Genomic DNA, 15475 nt, shown 5'->3' on the forward strand with positions numbered 1-15475 from the left:
TCCCATCCCCACGTGACATATTCATCAAGCGAATTAACAAAGTTTTCTGTTTTCTTATCTATAATAATAATTAGGTCATTTGGAAATCACAGATAGATTGTACCTGTGATTTGCGATGTACTTTGTGGAAATTTTGAAAACAGCATTCATTAGCACTTTTTTAACAACTCAGAGATTGACATACCTCTGCAGCCTTGAAGCCACTCATATATAGCCTATAATTGTTCCTGAAGTTTATGAAGAAATAGTTTTAAGAGCCTTCTATATTGTTTTCAAAAAATATGTTGGCTTCCCTATAGCCTATTTTTGTACATACACTCTTGTGAATTTTTCATGAACAATGAAAAAGTGCTAAACTATTTACCTGATAATTTCTTTGAAAATTACTTTCACATTTGATTGGTATTTCCTGCAAAATTACCTGTATACTCTGGTAATTTGCATTACACCTCAGTACTCCCTAGTGCACCATACGGTAGCATAACTCTCAGGTAAGAGAGCTAAGGACAAACTCTACCTATTTGCTGAAAAGTTAAACTTCATAAGTAAAATCACTGGCCACGGAAATGAGTAAAGAAAACTAGTGTTCCTTTATTCTCTGAAATGGGCTGTAAGGACTGTAGCTTGGAGGAAATTAGATTAAGGAAGCTGGTAGACCTCTCATTTCTCCCCCCAAAGGAAAACTTCTATTGAGCACAGCCCTATGATTTTACAGGGGAGTTGTATGCTCTTTTAGATAAAATATAAGCACTGTACTTGTTTTCTGAAGTTCAGCAGATGATAGGTTGGATCTTGCCCAGTCCACTGTCAGAACACCAGTTAAAGGAATATCTGATGAGTCACGCAGTGTGACCAAGTTAGTGACTTGGGCTTAATGCTGGAGAAAGTCAAGTACCTTTGGGGAGCAATACAAAGCTCTAGGAAATTGGGGAACTGTGAACAGTTAGCAAATGACTATGACAATACATTTCCCTAGTTTAGACCTCACTGAGCAGGACTGGCTTGCTAGACAAGGTTGCTGAAGGAGGAAGCAGCAGCAACCACCAAAAAACTCAGTAATTTTTACAGGCACTGGGAAGGCCTGGCCTAAATTCCTACCAGACTAAAGAGTACACAGCATCATTTATCCTCTCTAGTCAGACTGGGCAATGGCAAAGTAGATCTAAGCTGGTAAAGATAACCTACATTTTCCCAAAATAACAGTACAGATACCAAAGGATAAACGGTTAAAAACAGTTATGATGAGATACAGACATTTCATTATGACCTTTCCCACTTTTTTTTTTTCCCCCAAAATAGCACAGCATCTTCATTATTTCTTAGCTATGCTCCCATTACTATATCTATCTTCTGCTTCCTTTGCAAATAAGGTACATTTCTACATCAACCCTTAGCTTTTTATTTTCTCCTTTTGGACATTAATTCACAGGTCTGAATATGTGTATTTGGTTGTTCTTTTTTCATTTTTAATGTAGGCCAAAAGAAGTCCTTTGTTTAGTCATAAATGTATTTGTGTTTTCTAAAAAAGTTCTAATCTATAATATGATTGTGTTGAGATGTCTTCTCAGGGTTTTACCTGTACAGAAACTAGTTTTGGAGCCAGCTGTATGATAGGTCAACATTGACTTGTAAAGAATTTAAAAATTTGTAAAGAATTTAAAAATTTGTAAAGAATTTAAAAATTTAATTGTACTGCAGTAAGTGGAAATGAGGTCCAGCCATTTTTTATATTAGGTTAAATGTATTTGTTTCCAGAGCAGTTAAAATGGGCTTTTGCATAAACAAACTCTTAGTATCTAATATATCCCAGGTGTGTATATATATAGATGTATGTATATACACACACATATAAATAAAATCTATTATTTTTGCCAAATTTCTTCTTATCTAATCCATTCTTTAGTAATCTGGGATTAAATGTTTTAGTTGAAGGTGCAACCTGATCCCTTTTAAGAGCTGTTGAGAGATTTCCATCTCAGAGAAGACAATAATTACTTTGATTCATGAAATCTGCGTAGTTCAAGGGAACCTATTTCCATTTGCATTTGAATGTATTAATTTTGCAATTATTAATGAACATGTATTGTCGGGGTGATTAGAAACTTCTCATGTTCTGCAGACTTAAGTACCTTGCATATTCTGTCTCTTGAATTTTTCATTCTTGTTCCTCTCCAGTTGTGATATTACCTAGGATGTACTCCTAGTTGTTTCTTTTTGTTTGTTTTCCTTCATTGATACATCACATGAACATCATGATAGAAACATTAGTAGCTCCTTGAGTTTTAAAAAGTTTTTTGTTACATCTTTGCTATCTTAGGGACTTCTTTTTCCTCAATTCTTTAGTTTCTTTTCCAATGCTGCTGACTGGAACATTTGAAAATAATGTTGCTGTACTTTGGTTGCACATAATGGCTGCCTGCCCACCTCTTGCACATTAGTAGCCACCTATTCACAGAATCATATAGAATACTAGAATGGTTTGGGTTGGAAAGGAGCTTAAAGATCACCTAGTTCCAACCCCCCTGCCATGGGCAGGGAAACCTTCCACAAGACCAGGTTACTCAAAGGCCCACCCAGACTGGCCTTGAGCACTTCCAGGGATGGGGCATCCATAACTTTCTGGACAACCTGTTCCAGTGTCTCCCCACCTTCTCAGTAAAGAATTTCTTTCTGATATCTAATGTAAATCTGTTATCTTTCAGTTAAAAACCATTACCCCTTGTTATATCACTACACTCCCTGATAAAGAATCCCTTCATCCTTTTCTTTACTGTTTCTAACTATCCAAATGGAAGTTCCTGTTTAAAGAAAAACAAACAAACAAACAAACAAACAAACAACAGCTTATCAAGATTTTTGCACCATCACCTGTATTTGCCTACTTACCTATCACACAATTACAGCACTGCATTCACTGAAGGTTTCAGAATTAGCCTGTATGCTTGAGAAACACAAACTTATGCCCTTACAAAACTGATAACTTTCTTTGTTAATATTAATTATTTCAGTAGCTCTTTTTTAATTTCATTTACGTCCATTTCTTCAAGCACAGGCATGTAAGTAACTGGAAATAAGTACTTGAAAATTAAATGCAAGTGTCATTTTACTGTTTCAAATATCTTTACTACAAGAAAGAAACTCCCCTCTTTGATCTGGCTAACTCCAGCCATACTTATTTATCTACCTACCCTGGAGACAAATAGAATATTTCTGTCTTTATCGATACTCATTTATCTACCCATCCTGTTGATAAATAGAATGTTTCTGTCTTTAGAGCTGTCAGCATAGCACATTCATTAGCAATAAATAGGTTTAAACCTTTTAAATTAGCAGGCTAACAGCCTCAAAGCTTGCAGAGCAGCATTCAAGTTATATGGCAATTTAGCTGGCTTTTAGGAAGGCTTTTCTATAATTTAATTTATTCTGTTATTTTTCAATGAACTCTTCAATTTGCTATATTTGGATATAAATAAAATATCTCTTTTTACTCCTTCCCTCCGCCAATTATTTTCTGCTTAAAGAACCACAGATCTTTTTTGTTGACAACGGTAGGTCTAAATTTAGCTTCACAATAAGCAGAATGAATTCCAGGTAGTAAGTCCTTGTTTTAAGCATACACAATAATTAGCATATTAGTAGCCATGTGATTTTTAAGGTTTATGTTCCAATTTGATGCACTTGGAACCTATTGCATTTTTTAAAACATTATTATTCTTTTTCTTTTTCCTAGTCATCATTATTTTAGTATTTTATTATTATGAAATATAGTAACAATTGTTTCAGTTGGTATTTTCAATCTCAATATTTTTTAGGACACTGATAGAGCTCACATTTGGAAAAATTATATAGACTGAAGAATACAGAAAAGGGCTACTTAAGAGCAAAAGACAGTGCCTCACAGCAAAATACTTAAAGGACTCAATCTGTTTAGTTTGCCAAAAAGAAGATTGCTAGTGACTTGATTACAGTGTTTAAGCACCTTCACGGGGAAAAAATAGCAAGTAGTAAGAGAGTCTTTAATATAACAGAAAAGACATAACAAGAACCAAGGACTGAGACTTTGAAGTGAAACTACTTTAAGTACTTCAAGCATCCCAATTTTATTTTATTTTATTTTATTTTATTTTATTTTATTTTATTTTATTTTATTTATTTTTATTTTTATCAGTAAGGGCAATTCAATCTTGTAACAAAAGCCTAATGAAAGTGAAATGTTATTACTAATATCAGGAATGTGTGCACCTACGGTATACATTATTGTAATGCAAGTCATTGGGCTCACAGGGTTTCATAATATAAAATATAATTGTAGGGAGTTTATGAATATGTTGAATTAGATATTTTTTTTTAACTTTAAAAGCACATTTTTAGAATATTTGTTTTCAAAGATTCAGAAAATGCTTGTTAAATGGCTAGATGGTAACCTTCCCATCACCAGTCTGGATAGACAATACATTCCTACCAGAAGGTTTCAGTCAGGAAGTGGGAAGCATTTGTGGGACTACACAGGTGGCATTCAGCAGGCTTAAAGCGGAGAGTCAGAAGAGAAATCTATTTGTGACTGTAGATTATAGTTGTTGTTGCTGTGCCCGTTCAGCTTCATTTCTTGGAAATACATTCAATGTATTTCTTCTACTGACAGGTTCAAAGCAGCATGTGTGGAATTAATTGAAATTAATAATATCAGAGTAGAAGAAAAGGCAATGTTGTACAGAGTGAAGTTTTATTCTATGTTAAGAATGTTGTTATGTTCTATTTATTCTATGTTAAGACTATATTGTTTCAAATAAATCCTAAGTCTAATGAAGCCTATAAATGGATGATTTCATTGTGCTATTATTGGTGCATATGCAGATATTATGCCAATGGTGTGGGTTTGTCTAAGCAAACCTGCTTTTTAGAAGTTAAATAGTGGTTGGCTAAAACAGGGAAAATAGTTTTTGATTTGTATTTCATTTACAGCTTTGCCAGCAAGGGACAAAGTCCCTTTGTTGCATTGCAGACGTTTGTAATATGAACTGTGTTGTAGCCTTTAGGCTAATATGAGGTTTAAAAGCAAATATTCTTAGACTTTTACTGGGGTGAATTCAGGTAACAGGAGAACAGAAGAGCAATAAATTCTCTTTTATTCATTACCAACACTTAAGGCATTTATCTAGACTATGGCAGGTAATCCATCTGTTTTCTCTGCTAAGGGAACATGAACCCACATGTTCCTCACAAGGGGACCATACAGTGAGGTATTCCAGAGTGGCTTTTCTTAGTCTTTTCCATTTCTAAGACATCAGACTGTTGAATGTTTGTTGATTAAGCAGCATCATAGAATGGGTTGTTCGGGTGCTTTTGAGGGAGACATCTGGTTTCTAAATTCTTCTTCTATAATATTTACCTACTGTTAGCTCTAGGTGTGGGAAATAAAGCTACCTCAATAAGAAAGTCTGAAGTTTTGAAGAAATGAAGTAAATACTTCAATATAAACCATATCAATTACAAAAGCAGCTAAACTAAATTCCTTTTTCTTTTAAACCTCCTTTGACACTATCAGATTCTACCTCAAGTTTTCAATTTTTGTCTGTCTTACCGCTTTTAAGATTGAAACTTTTCCTCGACACCTTTGTTGGAATGCAAGCAAACTTCACTGCACCCAGTTCTCCCTGGATTTCTCATTAAAAATTTTTTTTTTTTTTAAATACTAAGACTTTCTTTCTTCCCTGTCAATTTTTGTTGTACAAATTTTATGCTTTAGTCCAACCCAATACAAATATTTAATGCATTTTCACCCTTCCATTGTGTGGATAGTATTGGTCCTTTGCTGCCAACAGCTTTTGTGTGGGCCACCAATGCTAAACTGTGTGAGCAAAACACTACTACCATTGTGTATAATAAAAAAAACATAAAAGGAAAAGAAAATCACAAAAAGGGTTTTCATAAGTTAAAATTAGCTTTTAATTTGGTCCTGGGGAATCATTGTATCTTAATTTGTATATATTAACCGATGAAATTTGTAAGAACAGAGAACTGTGCCTTTTCCCTGCCCTGCCGTCTCTAGTATTTAGCATTGCGAGAGCTCTTACATAGTAATAACAAATAATAATCATTTGGATAAGAAAAAAAATAATTAATACTTGTTTCTTAGGCATTTGTACCTTTGGTCTCCTAGTCAACTCCCTGTCTTTCACAATGTTCCCAGATCTTTCCATGTCCCGTGTGGCAATTCAAGGCAGCAAGAGATGGGATCATTTTGGATAGTCCTGACTACACACCAGCTGGGCTGGACTGGTTAATATTGTCATGCTTATTGAGCTGCCAATTGTTGAAGTATAAAAAGTAGAGTTCCTGAGTCAATCCTTGCTTTCCTCAGAGACAACATTAGTTTGGATGTCTGCTATTCAGACTGCAAATGTTTTTTGCAAAACTTTTAACAACACAATGCATTGAAATTGAAGCTGAAATTAATTAAAAGTTTAATTATTTGTAGAGAAAGAGAGGCATAATTCCAGGAGGCTTACTGGCCTATGAAACCAAGTGAAAAATGTAATTGCAGAATAAATCTTAGAGTCTTTCTCAGAAAAATTCTAGACCAGCTATGCACATGGTGGTCACAAAAATGAAAACCGTCCATCTTGGTTATCATATGGGATGTTTCCAACCAATTTGTATAATAAACTTGATTAAAAAGTTGTTATTTGTAAAAAATAACATATCTACTCTAGTATAAAAAAATACCAGGAAATTGTCAATATGTGTGGAATATACATGGTAGTATTCGTTAGCACTAATAACTAACAGAGAGCAGCAAAACTCCCAGTGACCAAATTTATTGTTTGCCTGTGAAGTAAGAAGGGTGTTATCATATAAATAACAACATTAGGTATAGAACAGAGTGAAAAGGATTCCTGCTTTCTCTTCTAGAACCTTCATTAAAATGGCAGAGTAACAGCATTTTCTATGCATTTTACATAGAAAAGAGATTTAATAGTGTCATTAGAAAAAGAAAATAGTACATTACTTTCTGTATGAGAAACCTACTGTGATCTAAGGATAAATCCTTTTTAAACTTTGGACTAAAAGTTTGTTTACCATTACCTATTTTGAAACAAAGGTATGACATAACTAGTGTTTTCTTGTTAGTGTGTTTTCTTGTTATTATGTTTTCTTGACCAAACTGAACACACTGAAAATGCTAATGGTGTAACTATATGTCAGATGTTTTGGAAAATTCATTTTAGCTACATTGCATTTTCAGAGATAGTTCTTTTTGTAGCAACTACCCAGTATTACAAAAAAAGCACCCAAACCATTGTGGGGATATCAGGTTTGTTGAAAGATTGGCAGGATGGTAACTTTGTACAAATGTTCAACTCAAATGTTGTAGGTGTTTCCGCAGAAATGAATGCTAGCCAAAGTTGGATGAAGCAGGACACTATGGATTTATAAGAGGATATACTGAAGGTGTGTCCTTCATGCCATTGTTGCACCCTTCTCTTTTGTTTAGTTGTATCACTCTAACTGGATGTAGAATTTGGCTTTTTATTTACCCAAGAAACTTATAGCGGAAAGTCTGAGATTTCCTCAGACTTCTCAACAGTAGAAATTAAGAAACGTGAGACCCTGCATGAAGCCTGCACGTGAAGTCCTAAATACAGTCAGCTGTGGTGGAAAGGTTCATGACAGTGAATATGGTCATTGCAAGTGTGGATGTGTAGTTCAGGATAGGACCTGTGTACCCCAGGCATGAGTCTTTCACCCCAGACCACCTTGCAGATTCATGTCCTAAGTATGGCTCTGTGTCAGTGGTGTGTGAGGCCAGAATGACTGGCGCTAAGAATTATCAAAAGGGCATCGAATTTGAGACTTCATTGATCTGAAACTGACTGCAAATAATACACATAAATAAATGGTATGTTTACTCTGAGGAATAGGAATAGAACAGTACAGACGAGGTGAATTCAAATTCATTAGCATATATTTTGGTGGTGCATTTTCAGTCATGTTGAACTATTTTAGCTGAGTTTGCACAACTATATATATAATTATTTTTTTTATTATTATTTTTTTTTACCTTTGAAGACAATTCAAGTAAAAGGCTGCCTAAAATACAGTTTATCAATTTTTATTTTGAAATCTAAATTGTAGTGCCAGTTTAGGCTTTGAACTATATTTGTCTATGCCTGAATTTTTGTAATAATGCAGCTTATTTTTACAAGAGAAAGAGAGGAACTAATCTGCTTTATTTTGTTTTTTTCTTATTCACAATAATTAGAAAAAAATAATATTTCATTCAATGAAATAAACCAAATGATAGCTAAATTTCTTGTAAATAGTAGTAATTCACTTTGGCATTATTGGAGAATCATTAGAAACAGATTACTCTGTGTGCAGGTATACATTTAAACTAATACTACATTTACCTCAGTTGTACCTGACAAAGAAAGCTATTATTGTACCACTGGATTGTTTCATTAAATTGTAGCAAAAAATGTGCATTTGTAATGTTGTAATAAAACAGATTTTATCTCCTGCTATTTTTTTTTCCCCTATGTAAACATTGCTGTTTGATAATATAGAATTCCTGGTAAATATTCAAAGCAGATGCCATCAAAAAGAAAAGAATCTGTTTCTTAACTGGAGAATTTAAATGTCTTCATTTTGTTTAAAGAGGCTACTTTAATAATCATGTGAAATTATACATAGAGATGTATATACATATATATAAAAACAGCCCTCAGAAGTACAAGGTGGTTTTGAGAATAAATATAATACAAATGAGGTTCAGCTACTAGAGGCAAAACTTGAGACAAAGTTGTCACTGTAAAATACAATACTGTTGTTAATATTCCTATGCTTACCCTAAGTTTAACTCAAATAAACCAGTGCTGTGTGGGGAACAGAATGAGTTGCTCTATGTAAACTAAATGATCTTGCCACTTATCAGAGCTAATTAGCTTGAGTAACAAGCATGTGATACCGCTTTTCTGCTTCTAGTCACAGATTCACAGAATCACATGGGGTTGGAAGGGACCTCTGGAGATCATCTAGTCCAACCCCCCTGACAGAGCAGGTCCACCTAGAGCAGGTTGCACAGGAACTTGTCCAGGTGGGTTTTGAATATCTCCAGAGGAGACTCCACCACCTCCCTGGGCAGCCTATTCCAGTGCTCTGCCACCCTCAAAGTAAAGAAGTTCCTCCTCATGTTTAGGTGGAACTTCTCATATTCAAGTTTGTGTCCCTTTCCTCTTGTTCTATCCCTGGGCACCGCTGAAAAAAGACCGGCCCCATCCTCTTGACACCCACCCTTTAAGTACTTATAAGTATTGATCAGATGCCCCCTCAGCCTTCTTTTCTCTAGTCTAAAAAGACCCAAGTCCCTCAGCTTCTTCTCATAAGGGAGATGCTCCAGGCCCCTAATCATCTTTGTAGCCCTCTGCTGTACCCTCTCCAGCAGTTGCCTGTCCTTAGTTGCCAATAAGCCAGTTAGTGCTAGCTCAGGGATCTCTGTACACTACTACTTCACACATTGCAGACAATATCTTAGGGACTCATTAAAGCTATTTTGTTTTTCCTGTATTTAAAACTTCTGTGTGCTGCCTGGATTATATATTTATTAACGCAACCTTTATTTTACAAGTTATGTTACTCTTCTGAAAGATAATCTGCATTTTAGTATACCATTTCAAAGGTTTTTTTCAGTTTTCTGTCTGGTCAATGTTTTACCACTTGGTGATGGAATCTGTAGGATTGGTTTTTTTTTTCTTTAAGTAATAGGCTGGACATTAGAAACTATGTTTACAAGAGAATTGTAGATACATGTTTTAGAACTAAACTGCTTACTTCTTAGTTCATAAATCCTGCCTGTCACTGGTGGCATATATTGCTGTCTGGAGGGGCTTCCTCTCTCTAGTCCCCACTGAAGTACGTTTTTTTTTCTTTTTTTAGAGGCCTGAATTGGGTTTTGAAATTCAAAATTTTTACAGCCTCTAAGTATATGTAGATAACTAGGTCTTAGTTCTCTGCTCCCTAGTTCTCTGTTCTTTTTCTAGTATTGCGCAATAAGCATTTACTTCTGTGAGTAATTATATTGATTTCAGCCTATTCCTAGTAATTAAACATGTATATGGAAAGAGAGCAGAAAACTCAGTTTGAGTTTAGTTAGGGATTCAACCATCGTCACAGAGTCACTGATGTGCGTAGGAAAAAATTACGAAACACTAAAGGATGTGAAATCCGGACACTGGACTTGGAGCTACTCCCAGTTGTCACACTTGCTACATTAGCTATAAATTGGAGAAACCAAATATAACTTCCTTAACTGGGGATTCACATGCATCACAGGAGCTACAAGATCTAATGATACACAGTTTACTTTTTCTCAGCAAATTTTCATCAGAAGCTGTATAGTTGTTCAGGATGCTTTGAAAGAATAAGGAAAGTGTCATTATGTATGCTCTGTTTGCGATTTTAATTAATCTATTTCTTTACTGATATTCTTCATTTCTTCTCATGAAATTATTATTTTGCAGGTTTCCAGTTCTTTTGAATGAGTAGTTCATGTGCTTGTGCATCGATTTCTGACTTTTGTTGCTCTCTGACTCTTTCTCATGCCTTTGGGCATGAAAATATTCCACTACAACCATTTATTCTGAAGTTTGCTTGAATGGTTATCCAGTGCTTCTGATAGGTTATTGGTTTCCTGTTAAATTCCTGTCCTCTTTCCTCCCCCTTCCCCCCCGGGGCAATAGAACTACTTTACATAACATTGATACATCCAGCTTATTCTATCATGTGTGCCATGTATGGACTTTGATTAAGTTGTCCTGGATTTTCAAAAGTAAACATGACAGCAGCTTTTGGCCTATAGCCATCACACCGTTTCCAGAATGAATTCCCAAGGGAACAGGACTGAAGCTAGTGTCTTGCAGTGTGATCTGAGGCAACTAAGTGATAAAGGAAGGTAGTCCAGAAGAACAAGCATTTCATTCTTTGTACACCACATCATGGATGTCTCATCAGAGGTTTCATCTAAACATGGTTAATTTTTTTTTATTACCTGAACTGCTAATTAAGCTCCTGTTGGTAGGACTTGCTGACTGCTTTCCACACACTCTCTTCCAGTCATGTATGGCAACTTTGGAAAGGGACTTTAATGCTGGAACTGTTAAAGGTAACTTATATGTGCAATATGGTATATTGTCAGGTATTTTTGAGACCATGCTCTGTTGTTAAAACAGGTTTTTCAAAATTCAGTCCCTAGAAAAATTTTATTTATCTATAGGTATCAAATTTATTTGAATGGACTACCAGAAGTAAGGAGTTAGCACAACAAGATGTGCAGTCTCTTCCTGTAGAAGTTTAATATTTTTATTTCTCTTTTAAATCGCAGGTGGACTTGAAATTATAGTTCTTTTTTAAACTCATGCTTTCCTTTGTATCATTTGTAGGTTTCCATTTGCAGTATGTATAAGCAATGGAACAAGCAGTCCCTGAACATACTTATGGTTTGTCATTCTAACAATGTTTTTAGAATAAATATAAGAGTCACCCTAACAGGTCTTTTGGAAAACCTCACATTATGCTTGATTGTACTGAGGGAAAAGTAATGACCAAAAATTAAATAACCTATTTGCCTCTCTGCTGTTGACTATCTTAAAAGTTTTAGGTCACAAGCACACACTTGTGCACGTACAATAGAAACCATTTCAGAAAAGAGAAGATGCTAAATTTAATGAGGGATGAGGAGGCAGGGTTTTAATGTATTAACTTTGTCCTTTTCTAGTTCATTTTTCCTAAGCTGCTGAAGGCCTATTTTTTCCCCAATATTGTCTTATTACAGCAAATGGATACAATGAAATAGACTTCATCTTACTCCATCTACACAAAGTAATAATGATACTTTACGTGGAAACAGACATATAGTTTCATAATGTAAATGAATGCAATCTGTGCCTATACAAAAGACAATAGTTGTTTTTGCTGCTTATATGAAGATACATTTCTACAAGTAAAAACCAGTAAGACTGTCATGCTTAAAACAGAGATTAGGACTTCAGTATTACAGCAGTGAAAATACTGACAATGTAATGACTTAGGATAAATAATTTTCAGCGTTCTATTCAGAGTACATGAGGTGAAGAGAGTATATCTACAGCATTGAAGATAGTAAATCATGTTATGCAAAAAAAAAAAAAATTATGGTGGGGTCAAAAATCCATGTGACTGGAATTTTTAAAGGCATTGTTAGGTTCCATATAGCCCTGCTGTATCTCAGCTTTTTATGTACTTCATTTTAAATTTCAATTACATTTGACATTGTGGTTAGTTTGCAAGTATTTGAATGTGACTATAAAGACATATCTGTGAAGCTGTACATCAGTAAAAAGAATACACTTATCTACTCAGAATTTATTTTCTTATGCCAGGGTGCATTTTTGCTGCTACTGCATCATAGAGTCTAGTCTCAAACTGTATATTCCACCTGTTTTTTCCGTTGCAAATGTAAAATGTGTTGCAACAAACTTCATTAAACCAAAACATCATTTTGCCAATGACTTCTCTTGTGGGTGACTCCTGAACTGCTGAAGTTTTCATTCTGCTAGACTACTTATTTCTCATTAGCAGAAGCCTGATTATTACAGCTTGGCTTGTCCTGTCATGAATCCTTGCTGCTGTGGTGTGGGAAGGACATAGCACTTTTTGATGGTAGAAGATGGTAGAAGATTCCAGAATAAATTGCCCTACTAATTATAAGGAAATGCAGATGTTTTAGCTTAAGCCTCAGAGTGACCTCATCCATAGACCTAAATTTTTCCTTTAAAGGCTTTACATAATCTACAAAGGAAGACTTTTCAGCTTACTTAATGTTTATGGGATTCTGACCTGATTCAGAGTTTAACATTCTTGCTTTAGAAAAGAATGAGTCTTTGGTGGAATCAATGATATGAATAATTATTTATGGCTACATTGTGCCTTTAGGCAAAGCCTTGAATGAAAGCTGATGCATAATTAGCATTGTCTCAGAGGAGCCCTGGAAGGTATAGTGGCTTAGGGAACAACTTCAAGCTCAGTCCTCTTTTTCTTCCCTTCTTGCTTCAGAGATTCAGTTATTTTAACACAGCAGAGTTAAAAATTGATTGCTGTTCAAACACAGTACCTAAAGATTGTATTCTGCATGTAAAACTACCTGTATTAATAAAAATACTCTTCTTGCACCACTGTATTTACACTAATCTTTTTTTTTTTTTTTTTTTTTTCCCTTAGAATCGGTCATTTAAGATGTAGCTTTTTACTTTTTTTCTACTTTCAGTAAAACTGACTCCAAATTGACCTGATTTCAGAGGGGCTATTTGCCTGATATGTGTATAGGCCTTTCTGTACAAGAATCAAGACCCCATTCCAGAAATGTATTTGTCTTTCTTTTGTCAGTCATAGTTAGTTACTTTGACTGTGTTGTGATCTGATTCCAGGCATTTCATTAGTATTTTTTTTAAGACAGGTGCATTTGATTTATGTATAGCATTTCTTGTCATCAAAAGAGAAGGTCTAGGAAGAATATGAAAAGAAATCAGATTAAATATTTCTTTTGCAACTTGGCGTCACATATTTTTAAGAATGAACTGTATTATCTTAAGGCTTGTCATTCATTAACATCTACTCTATTATCAATTGTAGCTCCTGCTTCCTGGTGACATAATACAACTCTGCTTTCCAACTCCATTCTTAGAGATTGAGTTGGTGTTTATCTTTCTCCAGCAAATTCTTAATCCTTCCTTCTCTGCTAGTGACTTCTCACCTGCTTAAATATTTCAGAGAAGTGGATACAAGTCATTGCTTGTCACCCTCCAAGATAGAAATTGCTGCTTCTGCTAGTGAAGCTACTCAGATGATTGTCTCCTAACCCGTTTCAGTCAGTGTTATATCTTCATCAGTTTAAAAGAGTTGTTCTTTGTTAACTTGCCACATTTTTGTCTGAGATATGAGCTCTGGAGAAATCACACGTGCAGTTGAATTAGCTTCTAGCAAAAAGACAGTAATAAGCAGATGACAGAAGGTGCAGAAAGTGTGGGATTTAGTCAAGAAATAGTAAATGCTTTCATGACTATAACTGCCAATGGAAGAGGATGCATATTCACATCTAAATTGAAGACCAACCTTAAAAAATATTCCATTTACAACCAGTTCTTCAAGAGAAAGTGATATTACCTGTTTTGCGTGTGTATGTGTTTGTGCAACCTATGAGCAAAGTGTGCAAGGTGGAGAGCAGATTACAAGATCAGCAAGACTCTGAACAGCCTCTGTGTACATCTTTTACAAAGATGGGCAGAAGGGGAGAAACATTAACTGAATGTAAGGAGAAACATCAATGAAAATGCAGTGTGTTCAGTAGATTAGACATAATTTATTCTCAAATCTGAGCAGCATAAAAGACAAGAGCATACTGGCATATGATGTCAGACTCTCCTTGCTATTTTTTTTGCATCCTATGCTAATGGCCATTTCTCCATCTAAGCCTGAGTATTAAAGAGTATGGGATTAATAAAAAGGTAATGATTTTGTGAATATGCCATTAATCTCCTATGTTTGAAGAGTTAAAAAAAAGAGTGCTTCTCAAGGGGTAGCATGGAAAAAGAAAGTGGGAAATAACAAACTTACTGTGGTCTAAGACACTGAAAATTACTAGTGTGCATTCACTAGTACATAGTGAATATTCACTATTATATTCACTAGATAGATGTGTGCATCTATCACATTTTCAAATAGAAGATATCTGAAAAACTTGCCCATAGCTAAATCCAAATGCTTCTGCTCAAGCAGTAGGGACTGGCATCAAGGCTAGACTAAGAAAAGAAAGGAAAAGGGATGGGACAAAGATTAGGCTTGCTTAGTTCTAGTCTTATCGATTAGGCAAATGACTACAGGTGGTGTGCAATATTTGTCTCTGATCACAGTTACTATTTCTGCCCCAGCTATCTGAATCCCCTGCTGGGCACCAGCTCCCCCATAAATCCCAGTTTAGCTGTTCCGGACTCGAGCATTGGACACACTGGTGATGGGGTGTTTTTGATATCTTCAGCAACCTCCTGCTGCATGGAAATAATTTCTTCACCTAGAGCCGAAGCCTGGTTTGGCAGTATGAGAGCATTATACCCATGCCATATAGGAAAAGCTCTCCCTAAAAGCTATTTAACATATTCTACAAAAAAAAAAAAAAAAAAAAAAAGAAAGAAACTGAGTGAACAGAAAGACGTATTTTATCCTTAAAGAACAAACACACTTATACTGAGAGTGAAGCACATGATGATATTTCTCCCCTGATTTACTTACGCCTAAGTGTATTTATGTGGGTGGCTTTTCATACCATCATCAGACCAAGCCTATCTGCATGTTCTGCACATTTGTTTTAAATATTTAGGGTAAATTTTAGTTTTATTAGCCTTCCTTCTTTTTCTTGAAACAAGGAAATTTCTGTTCATAAACAACC

At 35.1% G+C, this 15475-nt stretch overlaps 1 protein-coding gene across 3 annotated transcripts in view; it reads left to right on the forward strand.

The window, feature by feature from the left end:
- Positions 1-15475, forward strand: part of NLGN4X (neuroligin 4 X-linked) — a 133318-nt gene that overhangs the window by 16006 nt on the left and 101837 nt on the right. Inside the window, exon 2 of one of the 3 annotated variants that reach the window (XM_074149950.1) lies at positions 9040-9061. The exons of the other annotated variants lie outside the window; for them this stretch is intronic. Within the exon in view, the coding sequence (XP_074006051.1) occupies positions 9040-9061 (22 nt within the window). The remainder of the gene's footprint in view (positions 1-9039; positions 9062-15475) is intronic. 3 annotated transcript variants of the gene reach the window in all.

Source organism: Numenius arquata, chromosome 1 (assembly GCF_964106895.1).
Source record: "Numenius arquata chromosome 1, bNumArq3.hap1.1, whole genome shotgun sequence".
NCBI classification, from domain to species: Eukaryota; Metazoa; Chordata; class Aves; order Charadriiformes; family Scolopacidae; genus Numenius; species Numenius arquata.